This window comes from Oncorhynchus clarkii, chromosome 13 (assembly GCF_045791955.1).
Source record: "Oncorhynchus clarkii lewisi isolate Uvic-CL-2024 chromosome 13, UVic_Ocla_1.0, whole genome shotgun sequence".
Lineage (NCBI taxonomy): Eukaryota > Metazoa > Chordata > Actinopteri > Salmoniformes > Salmonidae > Oncorhynchus > Oncorhynchus clarkii.
Genome location: NC_092159.1, coordinates 48372554 through 48388725, shown reverse-complemented (window position 1 = coordinate 48388725; position 16172 = coordinate 48372554). Strand labels below are relative to the sequence as shown.

The 16172-nt window shown below is 43.5% G+C and overlaps 1 protein-coding gene across 1 annotated transcript in view; it reads right to left on the bottom strand.

Moving 5' to 3' along the window:
* LOC139364954 (transmembrane protein 104-like) overlaps nucleotides 1–16172 on the bottom strand; it is an 85659-nt gene that overhangs the window by 15157 nt on the left and 54330 nt on the right. Inside the window, exon 9 of the mRNA XM_071102228.1 lies at nucleotides 4254–4347. Coding sequence (XP_070958329.1) covers nucleotides 4254–4347 — 94 coding nt within the window. The remainder of the gene's footprint in view (nucleotides 1–4253; nucleotides 4348–16172) is intronic.

Sequence of the window (16172 nt, the reverse complement as noted above, 5' to 3'; positions counted from 1 at the left end):
CAAGAAAGGATCTGATAGTGGTGGAGAGTCAATAAATCCGGCAAATGCAGGCTAATGTAAAAATGAAGAAAAAGGTGACTAACATGCACTGTCAGTTTTGTCAGACAGTTTGCTATAATGCAGTTATATTTTAAAGGATAACTGCATACTGGTTGGCACTAGAAAAAAAGGAAAAGCTCAGTAGTACTAATTGCTTATTAAAATATATGAGTTGTCAATAGGTGAGAATCCTGTGGTTCGATGTTGTGATATGGTTTCAGTGACAAGAACATTAATATAATTGCTGTCTAAAAACATATCATAATGTACTACATCAGTGTCATTATGGAAATCATTTGACTAAAAATAAACCCTGGAGGACTTTGTTACGAGTTTCAAACAAGACATTAAGACATTCTCAGTCACATCATAAACTGTCTCATAAAAGATATATATATATTCTTACACTTGAGGGTTTTCTTTGTTAGCGACACTTCATTAACATTAATGAGGATCTGTTGTTCATGCTTATTTGGGGGCTTTAAGGTGCGGAGAAGGAGTCAGGATGATTTGAAGATACCTGGTACCTGAAGGTGTAAAACCATGGGCCTAATCCAGAGACGTATTCACAGTGCCATAATGACATTCTTAAAACAATCATGAATCCCATCATCGTGACAGAAATAAGAGGTTTACTATTAGTTTCATTATATCGTTAAGTTGGTATTAAATTCCTCCCTTGAGACCAAAGCTTTGTTAAGTCACAACCTTCGCCAAGACATAAGCTATGCTACAGTACACGCGTATTTTATTTTACCTTTATTTAACTAGGCAAGTCAGTTAAGAACAAATTCTTACTTTCAATGACGGCCTAGGAACAGTGGGTTAACTGCCTGTTCGGGGGCAGAATGACAGCTCAGGGATTTGAACTTGCAACCTTTCGGTTACTAGTCCAACGCTCTAACCACTAGGCTACCCTGCTGCCCTGGCATTTGTGTCCAATTCAGCAGCTTCAGTGGGTGAAAAGAGTGGAGCTAAATCAGAGTGAGGAGATGAGTCAGAGGACACGTGATAAAATGGATAACAGGTGAAATGAATCACTCCCGAGTCCCATTTTCTTGCTGCAGGGCAACGATAAAGCACAGTATCTTTAACAGGACAGACAATCAATGCCTTGAGAGCATAACACATCCTCTTTAACCACAAGGCCCTCGAAATGACCACATACATAATCAAAATCGCTTTTAAATGGGAAACGTTTGAGGAATTGGAAAACATAGGTTACCTCGGAAACATTGAACTGGTGCCAGAGGCTGTAACTTTGAGAGAAGGACAGCTACAGATTGTATAAATGACCCAATAACAGTCATGGAGAAAAAGACCCAGAATACATTCTGGCTGACGATGCATTGGCTCGGTATTCAATTATTTGCCTTGAAGTGGTACCCTTTGTGCTGAACCCACTCGCTCGCTTTAAGTTTATGGCCAGAGCATCATGCCATAAAAAACTAATATATACACTGAACAAAAATATATACGCAACATGTAAAGTGCTGGTCCCATGTTTCATAAAAGATCCCAAAAATGTCCCATATGCACAAATAGCGTATTTCAGTAAAATGTGTACAAATTTGTTTACATCCCTGGGGACAATAAAAGGCCATTAAAATGTGCAGTTTTGTCACAGATGTTTTGTCACAATGCCGCAGATGTCGCAAGTTGAGGGAGCATCAATTGGCATGCTGACCACAGTAAATCCTCCAGATCTGTTGCCAGAGAATTGAATGTTAATTTCTCTACCATAAGCCGTCAGTGTAGAGAATTTGACAGTACGTCCAACTGGCCTGTAACCATGCTAGCCCAGGACCTTCACAGCTGGCTTCTTCACCTGCAGATCTTCTGAGACCGGATGAAACCCGATAATTAACTGTACTGGGCAGATGTGTGGGCGAGCGGTTTGCTGATGTCAACATTGTGAACAGAGTGCCCCATGATGGCGGTGGGGTTATGGTAGGAGCAGGCATAAGCTACAGACAACAAACACAATCACATTTTGAATGCACTGAGATACCGTGACGAGATCCTGATGCCCATTGTCATGTCCATTGCCATTCATCTGCCGCCATCACCTCATGTTTCAGCATAATGCACAGCCCCATGTCGCAAAGAATTGTACACAATTCCTGGAAGCTGAAAATGTCCCTGTTCTTCAATGGCCTGCATACTCACCAGACATGACACCCATTGAACATGTTTGGGATGCTCTGGATACAACCTGTACGACAGCATGTTCCAGTTCCCGCCAATATCCAGCAACTTCACACAGCGGAAAAACATTCCACAGGCCACAATCAACAAGAGATGTCGCGCTGCATGAGGCAAATGGTGGTCACACCAGATACTGACTGGTTTTCTGACAACTCCCCTACCTTTAAAAAAAAAGGTATCTGTGACCAATAAATGCACAGCTGTAGTCCGTGTCATGTGAAGTCCATATATTAGGGCCTAATGAATTGATTCAATTGACTGATTTCCTTAAACTGTGACTAAGTGAAATTGTCTTTGAAATTGTTGCATGATGCGTTTATATTTTTGTTCAGTGTATTTATGCGTTACCGAATGGAGTAACATTTTTCCATTTGCCGGATGTATTTTTTATTGCGCATCCAATTACTCGAGACCTTTGTCAGTGAGCTCTCTCTTTCAGGGTTGGATAGGCTGGTATAACCAGACAAACAAGCCCTAAAGGTTTAGCAGCAAATCCAGTACAGACTGATGCTGTTTCTGTGTCAAAATGAGACTAGAGACTCTGTAGAGACAGGGTGGAGAGGTCAGACAGGCTATGCTGCCCCTGTCCTGATAACAGCACCACATAAATTGCCAGAAAAAACTCTTCAACACAAATTTCAGAGGGCAAAATCAGTTGAATACATCTTTAGACAGCCACTTGCCTTTCATGAAAAAAATAAAAGCAGTACTTAAATTGATCAATTAGGTTAGGTCTCCAAAGTGAATTCCTCTGAGATTAGCTAAACATTAGAAACTGTAAAACTGTAGAAACTGAAAAAATAAATAAAAATTGACACTAGAGATTTAGGACTCAAGCATGCTGTCCAGCCCATTCATTTTTCTTCAGCCGTCTTTTCCTCCTAAACCTTGGCCCATAATGTTTTTCTTATAGGATTTAAAACGGTCTCCAACCCTGTGTTTGATGGCTGCACAAACCCCTCAGCTTTCAGTGCCCTATGCTTTGAAGGCAGGCCATCTATCCCCATGCTCCGTGGCACCGGTGCAGTAAGGAAACAAAGAGCTGCCACTGCGGCCATTTTGAATCATTAGCTGGTGCTGTAGAGAGGCCTGTAGAGGTGACACAGCCAATCAATCACAGGTAGAGCCAGGGGAGGGCGGGGATATAAAAGGGAGTGGAAGGGGTGTAGCCAGAATCCCAGGGTGCTTTGTAGATAGCCAGATAATGAACAGTGTGTGTTATTTATGTGCATGCAACTGTGTGTGTGTGTGTTTGTGCATGCGCGCCTGTGTGTGTGTGTGTGTGTGTGTGTGTGTGTGTGTGTGTCTGCCCTGTGTGTTGTTGTGGGTGCCAGTAGTATGCCCACACGGGGGTGGCGGCAGAGCCATGATTCAGTAGTGTTGTGATTTTAACAGCAGGTCCAGGACGGGCGGTTTATTTTCGTCCGTCGCCCTGTGAGTGACGGTCCAATCAGGCCTGGGACGGGCTGTCATGCCTGTCAGGCTGAGGGATGAGAGGAGATGGGAATCAGGACACGGAGCAGGACTGCAATATGATCGACGGACCCAGGCACAGGAGCCACAGAGAGGAGAGGGGAGAGGAATGAAAGAGGGAGAGGAGGACTGCTCCCACCAAGGTTCAGACCGTCAGCCAGGTGGAATAAAGTGTTTTTTTTTCTAAACATTTGCAACAGTGACAAAGAGCAATCTGGGAGAAGGAGTGAGACCGTGACCCGGGGATAATGGAGTGTGATATTTAATGGAAGGAAAGACACACCCTCCATCATGCAGACAAACTTGGAAGAGATAATGCACATTAAAGCGCTTCCTAAATAAATACCTATGACCGATTTACCGTTTCGATAAAGTTCCTGGGAATTTCACAGCTTGAATTGCTCTACCTACAAAATAAATTGAGATCCACATTTAATGTGATTATTTGAAGATGCGTGCCTTGAGTCTGTCCAGAGCAACCTTTATCAGCCTATGGTGTTTGTATACCTTAAGGTAAGATAGGTTACTCTTACCGATCCAGCGCATGAGTGAGGTGAGGATCTGGAGGTATTTAGTCTTCTGAGCATCGAAGAAGACGAAAGGGCCCAACATCACAGTGAAGATGCTCTGTAGAGAGGGAGAGATCATCTTAAAACACATTGGAAATCACTTTATACAACATATTCACAAACCAGTGTGTGTTTGGGTTGTGTTTATACTTCCACAGCATGGGAAATAAATTACAAATGGTACAACTGGATTTTTCCAAGATGAAAATAGAGAGAAAACTCTGTCTCATGAGAACATGAGGCTATTTATTCCCTTTCCACCCAATATACACCAAGATGCAAAACCCCAAAATAAAAAATGTAAGTTGAAATTATTTGAAGCCATCATAGTACCGATTGCCTCATAACAAAGATAGGTCTTATCGAGAGTTGCAATCATCAGTGGCTTCAGCCCCCTCTCTCTATTCCCCATCTATCCCATTCTCTCTGACAATCCCATGTCTGATAGTGGAGGTTGAGTGACGTGTGATCTCAAGGCCAGTCACTTCAGTGGCATGTCATCTGAAGAGGAGCCTGCAGGGTAGAACTCACACAGTCAAACACAATGATCTCTAACAGGGCCTGGGGGTGAGAGCTCAATCAGGAGACCAAAGTGGAGACAGAAAGACAGAAAGATACAGATGGAGAAATGTTCCACTCAGAAAACTGATCTGCTCCAGTCACTCTCCATCTCCAGGACCTCTGACCCCTCCCATGAACCTCCCTAACTCCACCCTCCCCCACCCTTAGCTCTCCCCTTCCTTCTGTGCTGTATTTACAGGGTGGGCCCATGGGTTGGCTGGATGCTAATGCCAAGGACGCAACAGAGAGACCAGCTGACAGGGAAGGATGGGACCAGACTCATTTAAAAACTTCTTACGGCTGAGATCCCGCTAACGGGATCGATATGACAACAGCCAGTGAAAGTGCAGGGCGCCAAATTCAAACAACAGAAATCTCATAATTAAAATTCCTCAATCATACAAGTATTTCACACCATTTTAAAGATACACTTCTTGTTAATCCCACCACAGTGTCCGATTTCAAAAAGGCTTTACGATGAAAGCACACCAAACAATTATGTTTGGTCAGTACCTAGTCACAGAAAAACACAGCCATTTTTCCAGCCAAAGACAGGAGTCACAAAAAGCAGAAAGAGATACAATTAATCACCAGCCTTTGATGATCTTCATCAGATGACACTCATAGAACTTCATGTTACACAATACATGTATGTTTTGTTCGATAAAGTTCATATTTATATAAAAAAATCTGAGTTTACATTGGCGCGTTAAGTTCAGTAATGTTTTGCTTCCAAAACATCCGGTGATTTTGCAGAGAGCCACATCAATTTACAGAAATACTCATAATAAACATTGATAAAAGATACACAAGTGTTACGCATGGAACTTTAGATACATTTCTCCTTAATGCAACCGCTGTATCAGATTTTTTTTTAAACTTTATGGAAAAAGCACACCAATAATCTGAGTACGGCGCTCAGACACAAAAACAAGCCATACAGATACCCGCCATGTTGTGGAGTCAACAGAAGTCAGAAATAGCATTATAAATATTCACTTACCTTTGATGATCAGAATGCACTCCCAGGAATCCCAGTTCCACAATACATTTTTGTTTTGTTCGATAAAGTCCATCATTTGTCCAAATACCTCCTTTTTGTTCGCGCATTTAGTTCACAAATCAATATTCACGACGCGCAGGCCAGACGAAAAGTCAAAAAGTTCCGTTACAGTTCGTAGAAACATGTCAAACGATGTATAGAATCAATCTTTATGATGTTTTTAACATAACACTTCAATAATGTTATAACCGGAGAATTCCTTTGTCTTTAGAAATGCAATGGAACGCAGCTACCTCTCACGGGCGCGCACCTGACTGAGCTCATGGCCTTCTACCAGACCTCTGGTTGAAACAGCTCTCATTCTCTCCTCCTTCACAGTAGAAGCCTCAAACAAGGTTCTAAAGACTGTTGACATCTAGTGGAAGCCTTAGGAAGTGCAATCGGACCAAATGTACACTATCTTGGATAGGCAAAGAGTTGAAAAACTACAAACCTCAGATTTCCGACTTCCTGGTTGGATATTTTCTCAGGTTTTTGCCTGCCATAGGAGTTATGTTATACTCACAGACATCATTCAAATAGTTTTAGAAACTTCAGAGTGTTTTCTATCCTAATCTACTAATAATATACATATATTAGCTTCTGTGCCTGAGTAGCAGGCAGTTTACTCTGGGCACCTTATTCATCCAAGCTACTCAATACTGCCACCCAACCATAAGAAGTTAAGACATTCTTTCCAGAATTATAGAGGAGAATTGTGAATCCCACGTGTCAGGAGATGAAAGTGCTGAATAGTACTTAATACCAGCTACGGGTGACTGCTACAAATCAGTGCAGAATTACCAAAAATGTACTACATCTTGGAGCGACGGACATAAATTTGCAATACTCATTAATGTGTAATGGAGGAGGCATTATGGAAAGTGTGGACTGTCCTAAAGAAGGTTAAGTCGTTAACGGTTGAGTGACAGTGAGACATATTTCAGCGCTGAATGGTCAGTGGTGCCTGGGTCTGTCTCTGTACCTGTGGTATGAGACAGTCTAACGTGTCATACTTCATCCTCCAGCCAGACAATAGTCCATCACAGGCCTGATGATACCTCCCATCCATCTGCCACCAAGTGATGGACTGCTACCACTCTTGGCCTGAGAAGACATGGTATGAGAAGATATGTGCTTGTCAAGAATAGGGCAGCAGGTAGCCTAGTGGTTAGAGCGTTGGACTAGTACCGAAAGGTTGCAAGATCAAATCCCCGAGCTGACAAGGTAAAAATATGTCGTTCTACCCCTGAACAAGGCAGTTAACCCACTGTTCCTAGGCCGTCATTGAAAATAAGAATTGGTTCTTGACTGACTTGCCGAGTTAAATAAAGGTAAAATAAAAAGGGCCCTCAAGGCTTTACATTGGAGAGAGAGAGTCTACTGGACCGGACAAAGACCCATATAAACAGAGATTCTCCATCAACGTGAAGAGCATGTTAGAACGGGACCTTTACACTGCCATAGCTGGAGGCAACATATGGTCTCTACAGAAGAGGAGATAGTTCTGTGGATGAGACTCTGGTGTTGGCCTGGTGTTAAGGCAGTAGTGCGCATGTGGCTGGAGGGGTCTGCTATGAATTAAAGACACTTTTTTGTTTGTTTTAAAAACAAGAAAACAGGAGATGATGCAAACGAGAAAAGAAACAAAGTTATCGTTTATAAAAATAAAAAAAAATAAGAGTGGGGAGGCATAGTGGCTGATGAATTTCACCCTTCTTGTGCAGTCAGCACCACACATGAATCAAGACCCCTCTAACTAATTACAACCTCCCACCACAGCCAGACAATAAGGCCTCAGGGCACTGGACTGCACTTAACCACAGCACAACAGCCAGAAGAAGCAACACAAAACAATTGAAATGGATAAAGAATACAAACAGCAAAAACAGCTCTGTGCTGTATCTTGATAAGGATTTGTCGGTGAAGGCCAGCAGTGACTTGCAGTGACTTACAGAGAGTTGGAGACAGCCTTTCATCTCTGACAGAGAGAGCAGAGATGGAAGAAACCATTTTGCCAACAAGGTTTTGTGATGGTAATGACAAATGGGATGGGGAATGGGGTGGCATCACACTGGCAAGCGATGCCAAGGCCAGGACCGGAAGGGAAGGCTGGCAGAGGGGCAGGGCTGGAGGCAAGAGAGGCATGGCTTGTGTACAGTATGGGGGGGAGAGGAACAGAGAGCGTGTGGGTGAGGGGAGAGGGCACCAGGTGCCATGTGCTGTAGAGTGACTCAGACCCAGTGTTGGCAGGGCCTTAGGAGCAGGAGGGCACAGGGGTGGGGGGGGGGTGGGGGGGGCAGAGAGAGAGAGACGGAGGAACAGACAGAGCGACAAGAGGCACTGCTGCAGGAGATAACACTTACCTAGTCACTCTCCATAGAACTACACACACTGCACCATCTTACTATAGGACAGAAAATGAGCCTAGAGACAGGGACAAGGAGGTGAAAAGGCCAAAAGAAAGCTTATTAAAATAAACGCTGCAAATTCAGAGCCTTAGACGGACGTTTTTAGAGCTATAGGAAATGGAGAGGGGCATCTGGAGGCAGTCTGCATGTGGTCAGTGAGTCATGTCGCCATAGCTGACTGAACTGGCAGGTCAACACACAAATCTCCTCTCCTGAACAATGAACTTCACTGAGTCAATAAACTAGGCTTTAGATTGACAGATGAAATGTATACCGACCGATACCGATAAATTGTTGTGACAGGATATATTAACATGGCATGGGGATAATATCAGTCTTCACTAATCAAAGGCTATTTCATTCATGGCTTCTGACTGAGACTTGAGGACAACATCACTAATAAAGCAGTTGGGATTGTGAATCAATTCAAATCCATTTTGGGCCAGCTATTATAATCCTCAGAACCAATGACAGTGAAAACATGTCCTTTCAAATCCCTAGCCCTCAGCGCCATCTGTGTTCAGTGATCTTTCATTTGAAAGGCGGTTCTGCTATTAATAAGGTTTGGTGTAGACGGAGTCAGTGCCCACGGGCCAGCCAAGCACTCAGGTGGACTTATTTAGGACTGTCAAGGAGACACAGGAAGCAAAGCACTCCCTGCCAAGTACACAAAGGGGAAAAACAAAGGCAATATAGGTAGAGTTCCATGTCTTAGGAAGATTGACTGGCACTTGGTTTCGATGCTCATGTTCATCTCACTCTTCCCTGCGCTGCACTGAAATAGATTTGTCTATGCATGTTCTTTCCTGACCCAGAGTGCTTACGTTTCAAACTTATGCAATAAAAGTATCCATAGTGAGAACAAACCCTGTCATGGAGAAAACATTATTTTCCTTCCCTCTCTTTGCGGTGTGCTGATGATTTTGTTCCGGCAGAGTGACACCCTCAATCATGACTAGGAGTGTTTCATTTTTGACGACAATGACATTCTTAAACATCAGCCAGTTCTTGCCTCAATATCAGACAACGGTGAGCAACACCAAACCTGCCACAATCACACACTTGAGTGAAATGCAATAAACAATAAGTCAGAGATGAAAACTGCAAAAGTGACCAGGCTGAAGACGGATATAAACACTGATTTATTCTATTACCCCGGCTGAAAGGGTACACACTCTCTCCACAGACCATTAGAGCACTTCTGGAAGGAAGAAACAAGCGAACAGACCCCCAAGGACAATATCCTATCTGATAACAATGACAGGAGAACATGTAGTAGTTCTGTTTTTGCCATAATAATTAGTCAACATGTGGTTTGTTGCCTGGTGGACACACAGTAAGATTGTGTTTTAACCACAATTCTGGCACTACACACAGACCCTTAATTTAGATTGTGACCAATGTTCCTGCACGCAGCTCCCCAGGACTGCCGCCCACAATTGCCAGCCTGCACAGAGACGCACAAAGTTGAACTTCACTCATATTTACTAGTTTGTTTGCCCCAAACGTGTACTTTTCTGGCCATCTTTGAAAAGCAAGTCAGGTAAAGAGCTGTTTATGTCTTGAAGGGGCAGTGTTGTATTTTAAGACAGGCTTGTACAAGCTAAGAAGCCAATAGTGAGTGTAGCATACAGTTTTATATGGTTATTCGTTATAATAATGTATGGGGATAATAATACATTTTATTTTGTAAAGTGGTTTCTTGCATTAAGCACAATACAACAACGTTTCCAGTCACCTCCTTGTCTGAAGGACAAGTGGCTAAACAGGTTAATGTCAGGTCCTGCATGTTTTCAAAAGCCTCATGGAATGTAGGCTTACAATGAACACCGCAATGGCTGCTACTGTAGGCTGTATCATAGAACAGCTATCAATAGCTATTTCCATGTTAAAATGTTATGGGATGCATTTCTCCATTGTTTTTGATGGTAGGCCACTCTTGTAGGGCCTGCATTATGATCAAATAGCCACAGTCGTCTACTTTACCACTTAACTTAAAAAGCGGGTACAGCCAGTGTTCACAGTAAAAGCGCCGGAAGTTGCACAGAATTTCTACAAGGTTCAAGTTTGTACTCAGCAGACCTAAGAATTTGCTCAGTGCCGAAATAAATGATGGAACATTGATGGTGACCCAGAAAAAGAGAAGGCTCAAAGGACACCATCCGTTTCTCATCATGTCCCACTGTCAGGACCAGAGGGCCTGGAGATCTCCTGCCACCTCCTCTCTCACATTCTCCATCTCTCTCTCTTCCGCTTCACACAGTAGGTACCTCCAGCAGGCCATCCCACTCGAGACAGCCATGTGGCTACAGTAATGAGCTCCCCAGCCGAGCAGGCCACCCCCTGTGCATGGTGGGGAGGTGAGCTCATTCACTGGAGTGCTGGGAATGACTCACCTGTCAGTTCAATCACCATGGGACTAGAGTCACCAAAGTGCTGGAGAAGAAGACTTTCTGGGTTTGGTGCTTTTGTTGAAAGTTTGGTTATAGAAAAGGGAGATGGTGTGTGATCATGAAATATACTAGTAGTGTTGTGGGAACTACAAATTAGTTGATATCAAACTTAAAAACCCAAATTATTGGGTTGTTTAATCTGCCGGTGTCCATAATCTCTCCAAAGATCATGGTGGAAAAAGTGGCTGACAATCAATGTCAACAAGTAATCACTATTTTATGTGAAAGATTTGTGTGTGAGGGATTCATGTGTATGCAACAGCCTTTGATTAGCTTTGGCTTGCGTCATCTTTGAGTCAATCCGTTGGTCTGGTTAATCACTGCATGTGTGAGTATTTCACGTGGGCACTTCAGCCATTACAGTTGGCCCACATAACACATCTCTGATCCATGCACCCATTTGAATAATGAATCACCACATTGGTTACCTCAATCTGGAGGGGTCAGCCAGTTACAACCACCACACAGCTGTCTTGGTGCTCTAGGATAGGTTGGTTACAGGGATTGGATTCAAATCATAGACTACTGCATCACTTGACTGCTACAAAGCTGTTTGGCATCTTGCTTTTATATTGCTTAGTGTTTTGGCCATTGTGTTATTTCTGGTGTTTGGGTGGAGGCAGAGGGGGTTAATGGATGAAAACCCAGAAGGACCACTCATGGTGAATTCTCTATGGTCGTGGTCATGAGAATGCCATGTGGTCATGCAGCCTGGAACACTGTAATCCCCCCACCATCAAAACAGCCGAACAAGGATTACTATTCCCAATCCCCACAGTCCCAAGATCCCCAGCCATTTGTTTCAGATGTTAATCATTCTGGACAGATTTCACATGGAAAAACCTACATGGGTGGGGATTGGGGAGATAGGATTCCATTCCGGCTCATTTCTGACTAAAGAGGATAAATGATAAAATACATTAAATAACAATTCAACTGAGGTCACCGGTTTCCTTTCAACTTCCTTCGAAAGAAAAGGGAAAACAAGAGAGGTTGGGTGGATGCGGTTCTACTGATTTATACAGACACAGTGGAGCGAGGCACCATCTTTTAGAATGTGTTTGTTGTGTTTAATTTATGGAAGACTGCTTGACAGGATATCAGCATCTCGCATGGAAAAATCAGCAGGTGCACAAGCGGATAGGCAAACAAGATGGACGTCTGCTACAAACCAAACATTCACATATTTGAATAAAAACGCCAGGTCCATTGATTTGCCTTCAACCAAATTCCATCCTACTCAACGCATATTCATTGTTAAATATTCAGACTCCTTTCATTCTCAGAACCATCACTATCTCTACTCTGGTGGTGTTTCCTGTGATTCAGAGAGGGAACGGGTTTGTCCGTTCGGAGTGACTGTACGACTGGAACCATTATTCAGAGGCCAGTGAGAGCAAGTCTGTGGTTGCAGCCCTGTAGTGACTGATGGGTGTGAGCTGGGAGACTGGGTCAACGTGTGATGAACACTGAAGCGACAGTGTCTCTCCCAGCTGGCCACTGGCACTCAGTGGAGGGACGTTATACAGCAACAGGAGGAGTGTGAAGGTATGGTGGCGAACACAGAAACTATGATCCACTACTGACAGCACGGGCCCACTGATCTCAGAGATCTAAGTGGGCTCTGCCAAGGCTGTTCATCACTGGGCTGTTGCTTTCCCTCATACTCATAAGTGACACTGATGATGAGCATCAATAGTATGTATTGAGAATGTGAGAACAAAAAAACAGGGTTATTCCCAACTCTGAGCATGCGCTGACCAACTGGCAAGTGTCTTCAATGACATTTGCCAGTCATTGAACATGTTTCAATGTCCCTGTGCCCAAGAACACTAAGGTAACCTGCCTAAATGACTACTGACCCATAGCACTCATGTCTGTAGCCATGAAATGCTTTGAAAGGCTGGTCATGGCTGACATCAACACCATTATCCCAGAAACCCTAGACCCACTCCAATTTGCATACCGCAGGAACAGATCCACAGATGATGCAATCTCTATTGCACTTCACACTGCCCTTTCACACCTGGACAAAAGGAACACCTATATGAGAACGCTACTCATTGACTACAGCTCAGCGTTCAATACCACAGTGCCCTCAAAGCTCATCACTAAGCTAAGGACCCTGGGACTAAACATCTCCCTATGCAACTGGATCCTGGACTTCCTGATGGGCCACCCCCAGGTGGTAAGCGTGGGTAACAACACATCCGCCACACTGATCCTCAACACGGGGCCACCTCAGGGGTGTGTGTTGTCCCCTCCAGTGCTCCCTGTTCACTCATGACTGCAGGGCTAGGCACGACTCCAACAACATCATTAAGTTTGCTGATGGCACCGACAACAATGAGGCAGCCTATAGGGAGGAGGTCAGAGACCTGACCGTGTGGTGCAAGGACAACAACCTCTCCCTCAACGTGATCCGCAAGGCACTACAGAGGGTAGTGTATACGGCCCAGTACGTCACTGGGGCCAAGCTTCCTGCCATTTAGGACCTCTATACCAGGCGGTGTCAGAGGAAAGCCCTAAAAATTGTCAAAGACTCCAGCCACCCTAGTCATAAACTGCTCTCTCTGCTACCGCACGCGGTACCGGCGCACCAAGTCTAGGTCCAAGAGGTTCCTAAATAGCTTCTACCCCAAGCCATAAGACTCCTGAACATCTAATCAAATGGCTACCCACCAGACTATTTGCATGGCCGCTCAGCAAGGAAGAAGCCACTGCTCCAAAACCGCCATAAAAAAGCCAGATTACGGTTTGGAACTGCACATGGGGACAAAGGTCGTACTTTTTGGAGAAATGTCCCCTGGTCTGATGAAACAAAAATAAAACTGTTTGGCCATAATGACCATTGTTATGTTTGGAGGAAAAGGGGAGGCTTGCAAGCCCAAGAACATCATCCCAATCGTGAAGCACGGGAGAGGCAGCATCCATGACCCCATGCATACTTCCAAAGTTGTGGCAAAATGGCTTAAGGACAACAAAGTTAAGGTATTAGAGTGGCCATCACAAAGCCCTGACCTCAATCCTATAGAAAATCTGTGGGCAGAACTGAAAAAGCGTGTGCGAGCAAGGAGGCCTACAAACCTGACTCAGTTACACCAGCTCTGTCAGGAGGAATGGGCCAAAATTCACCCAACTTATTGTGGGAAGCTTGTGGGAGGCTACCTGAAATGTTTGATCCAATTTAAACAATTTAAAGGCAATGCTACCAAATACTAATTGAGTGTATGTAAACTTCTGACCCACTGGGAATGTGATGAAAGAAATAAAAGCTGAAATAAATCATTATCTCTACTATTATTCTGACATTTCACATTCTTAAAATAAAGTGGTGATCCTAACTGACCTAAAACAGGGATTAAATGTCAGGAATTGTAGTTGGCTAAGGTGTATGTAAACTTCCGACTTCAACTGTACATACAATAGGCCATAAAAGCCCATGAGGGATGTATAAACCCAAACTGATGGTGATAACAAGTCAATTGATTAATTGAACATGGTGAGAGCAAGGGGAACAAGGAGAGAAATGAGAGGAGAAAGTGAGAGTGCGATTAAAACGAGGGGCAACACATATGAGAAGGAAAGAGGGCGTATGGGACAGTAGTCTCAAACGTTCTGGCACTTTGCGTCTGTCAAGATGAAAGAGAGACTACCTCCAACATCATTAATCACCAAAATGCATTACTATCACGCAGCCATAATTAAAAAACTAAATTAATTACCAAATAAATTGATGCTTAAATAGAAAAGATTGCCTTACCGAATTTCCTAAACAACCAACACCCAGCCCTTGCTCTAATGAAAAAAATGAAAGCAATTAAGAAACAAGGCTATATTTTGCCTCAGTCAAATTATTGAGACAAATTGAATTAACTGATTTAGGGATACAAACATTAGGCCTCTCCATGATAATCTGTGTGCAGAGGAACACCACAGACTGTCACGAAAGTGTCTCAAGCTCATCCATGATCACATATTCAACAAGGGTAGTAGGGTACTAACACAGTGTAGGAGGATTGGGATGTTTCTACTTCATGGACCAAGGGGGCTCAATTCAGTGTTAAAAGGCATAAATCATAAACACCATTCTTTATTTGCAGCGAGGGGGAATGTTTGAATTAAAATGTATCAAGTACAGTTTTTTTACACCATGAACATTATTTTTTCTTCTAATTAGAAAATGACAGTTCATACCTGCATTCTTGACAAGCAAAAATGTTTTTTTTTATGTTGTAGATAGAGTTTTGATTCAGATAGGCCTACAGTTTTCAAAATCAGAAGCACGCTTCCCATTGTCACCGTAAAACTGCACACAGACGATCTTTAAAACTGAAACTAAGGGCTCAGACACGTCAATAGCTTTTGCTGGCCGAGAGTGTTTAGCACCTCTGAAATTAATTTGCGAACTGTGTGCGCACCTATTTTTTAGGAACGACCCCAATTAGTCGTTCATCTCAGTGAACTAATTGATTGTGGAGGCCTAGACTAAAAGCCAATGTATGCTTGATTCAAAAATGTGGTTGGAGTCTCCATATGGAGTGTGTGAAGCAATAGAGGAACCTCCAGAGGCATGCAGAGGCCAAATCGAGCTCTGTACCTCTTCACCTTGCGCCTCCCAAATTGTTTAACAATGCAGGGGGCTCTGTACAGCTCTGCATTGAGATGGTAGGTGGGGGCGGTACATCCTGTATAAAAACAAACTCACTTCCTTGACAACAGCTCTGCACTGCTCTGAAGGGCAAGAAGTATGAATGCCCTGACTTCTGCTGAGGCCATTCTTGCCCTGACTTCAGCGGAGACCATTTCACCGTAAATGCGTTATGGCCAATGCTGACGACTGATTGGCCATGTGCCCAGATGCACAATGCACTTCCCTCTCCAGAATGCACTCTCTCCAATTCACACAAAGAATGCACTTTGTGTGAATTGTTAACGTTCGATTGCTAGTATATGTAAATTCCCCATTACATACGATGCATTCAGAAAGTGTTCAGACCCCTAGACTTTTTCCACTTTGTTATGTTACAGCCTTATTCTAAAGTGGATAAAATATTTTTTCCCCATCGTCAATCTACACACAATACCCCATAATGACAAAGCAAAAATATATATTTTTTAATTTTGGCAAAATTATAAAAATAAAAATCACATCAGACCCTTTACTCAGTACTTTGTTGAAGCACCTTTGGCAGCGATTACAGCCTCGAGTCTTCTTGAGTATGACGCTTGGCACACATGTATTTGGGAAGTTTCTCCCATTCCTCTCTGCAGTTCCTCTCAAGCTCTGTCAGGTTGGATGGGGAGCGTCGCTGCACAGCTATTTTCAGGTCTCTCCAGAAATGTTAGATGGGGTTCAAGTCTGGGCTCTGGCTGGGCACTCCAGGACATTCAGAGACTTGTCCCGAAGCCACTT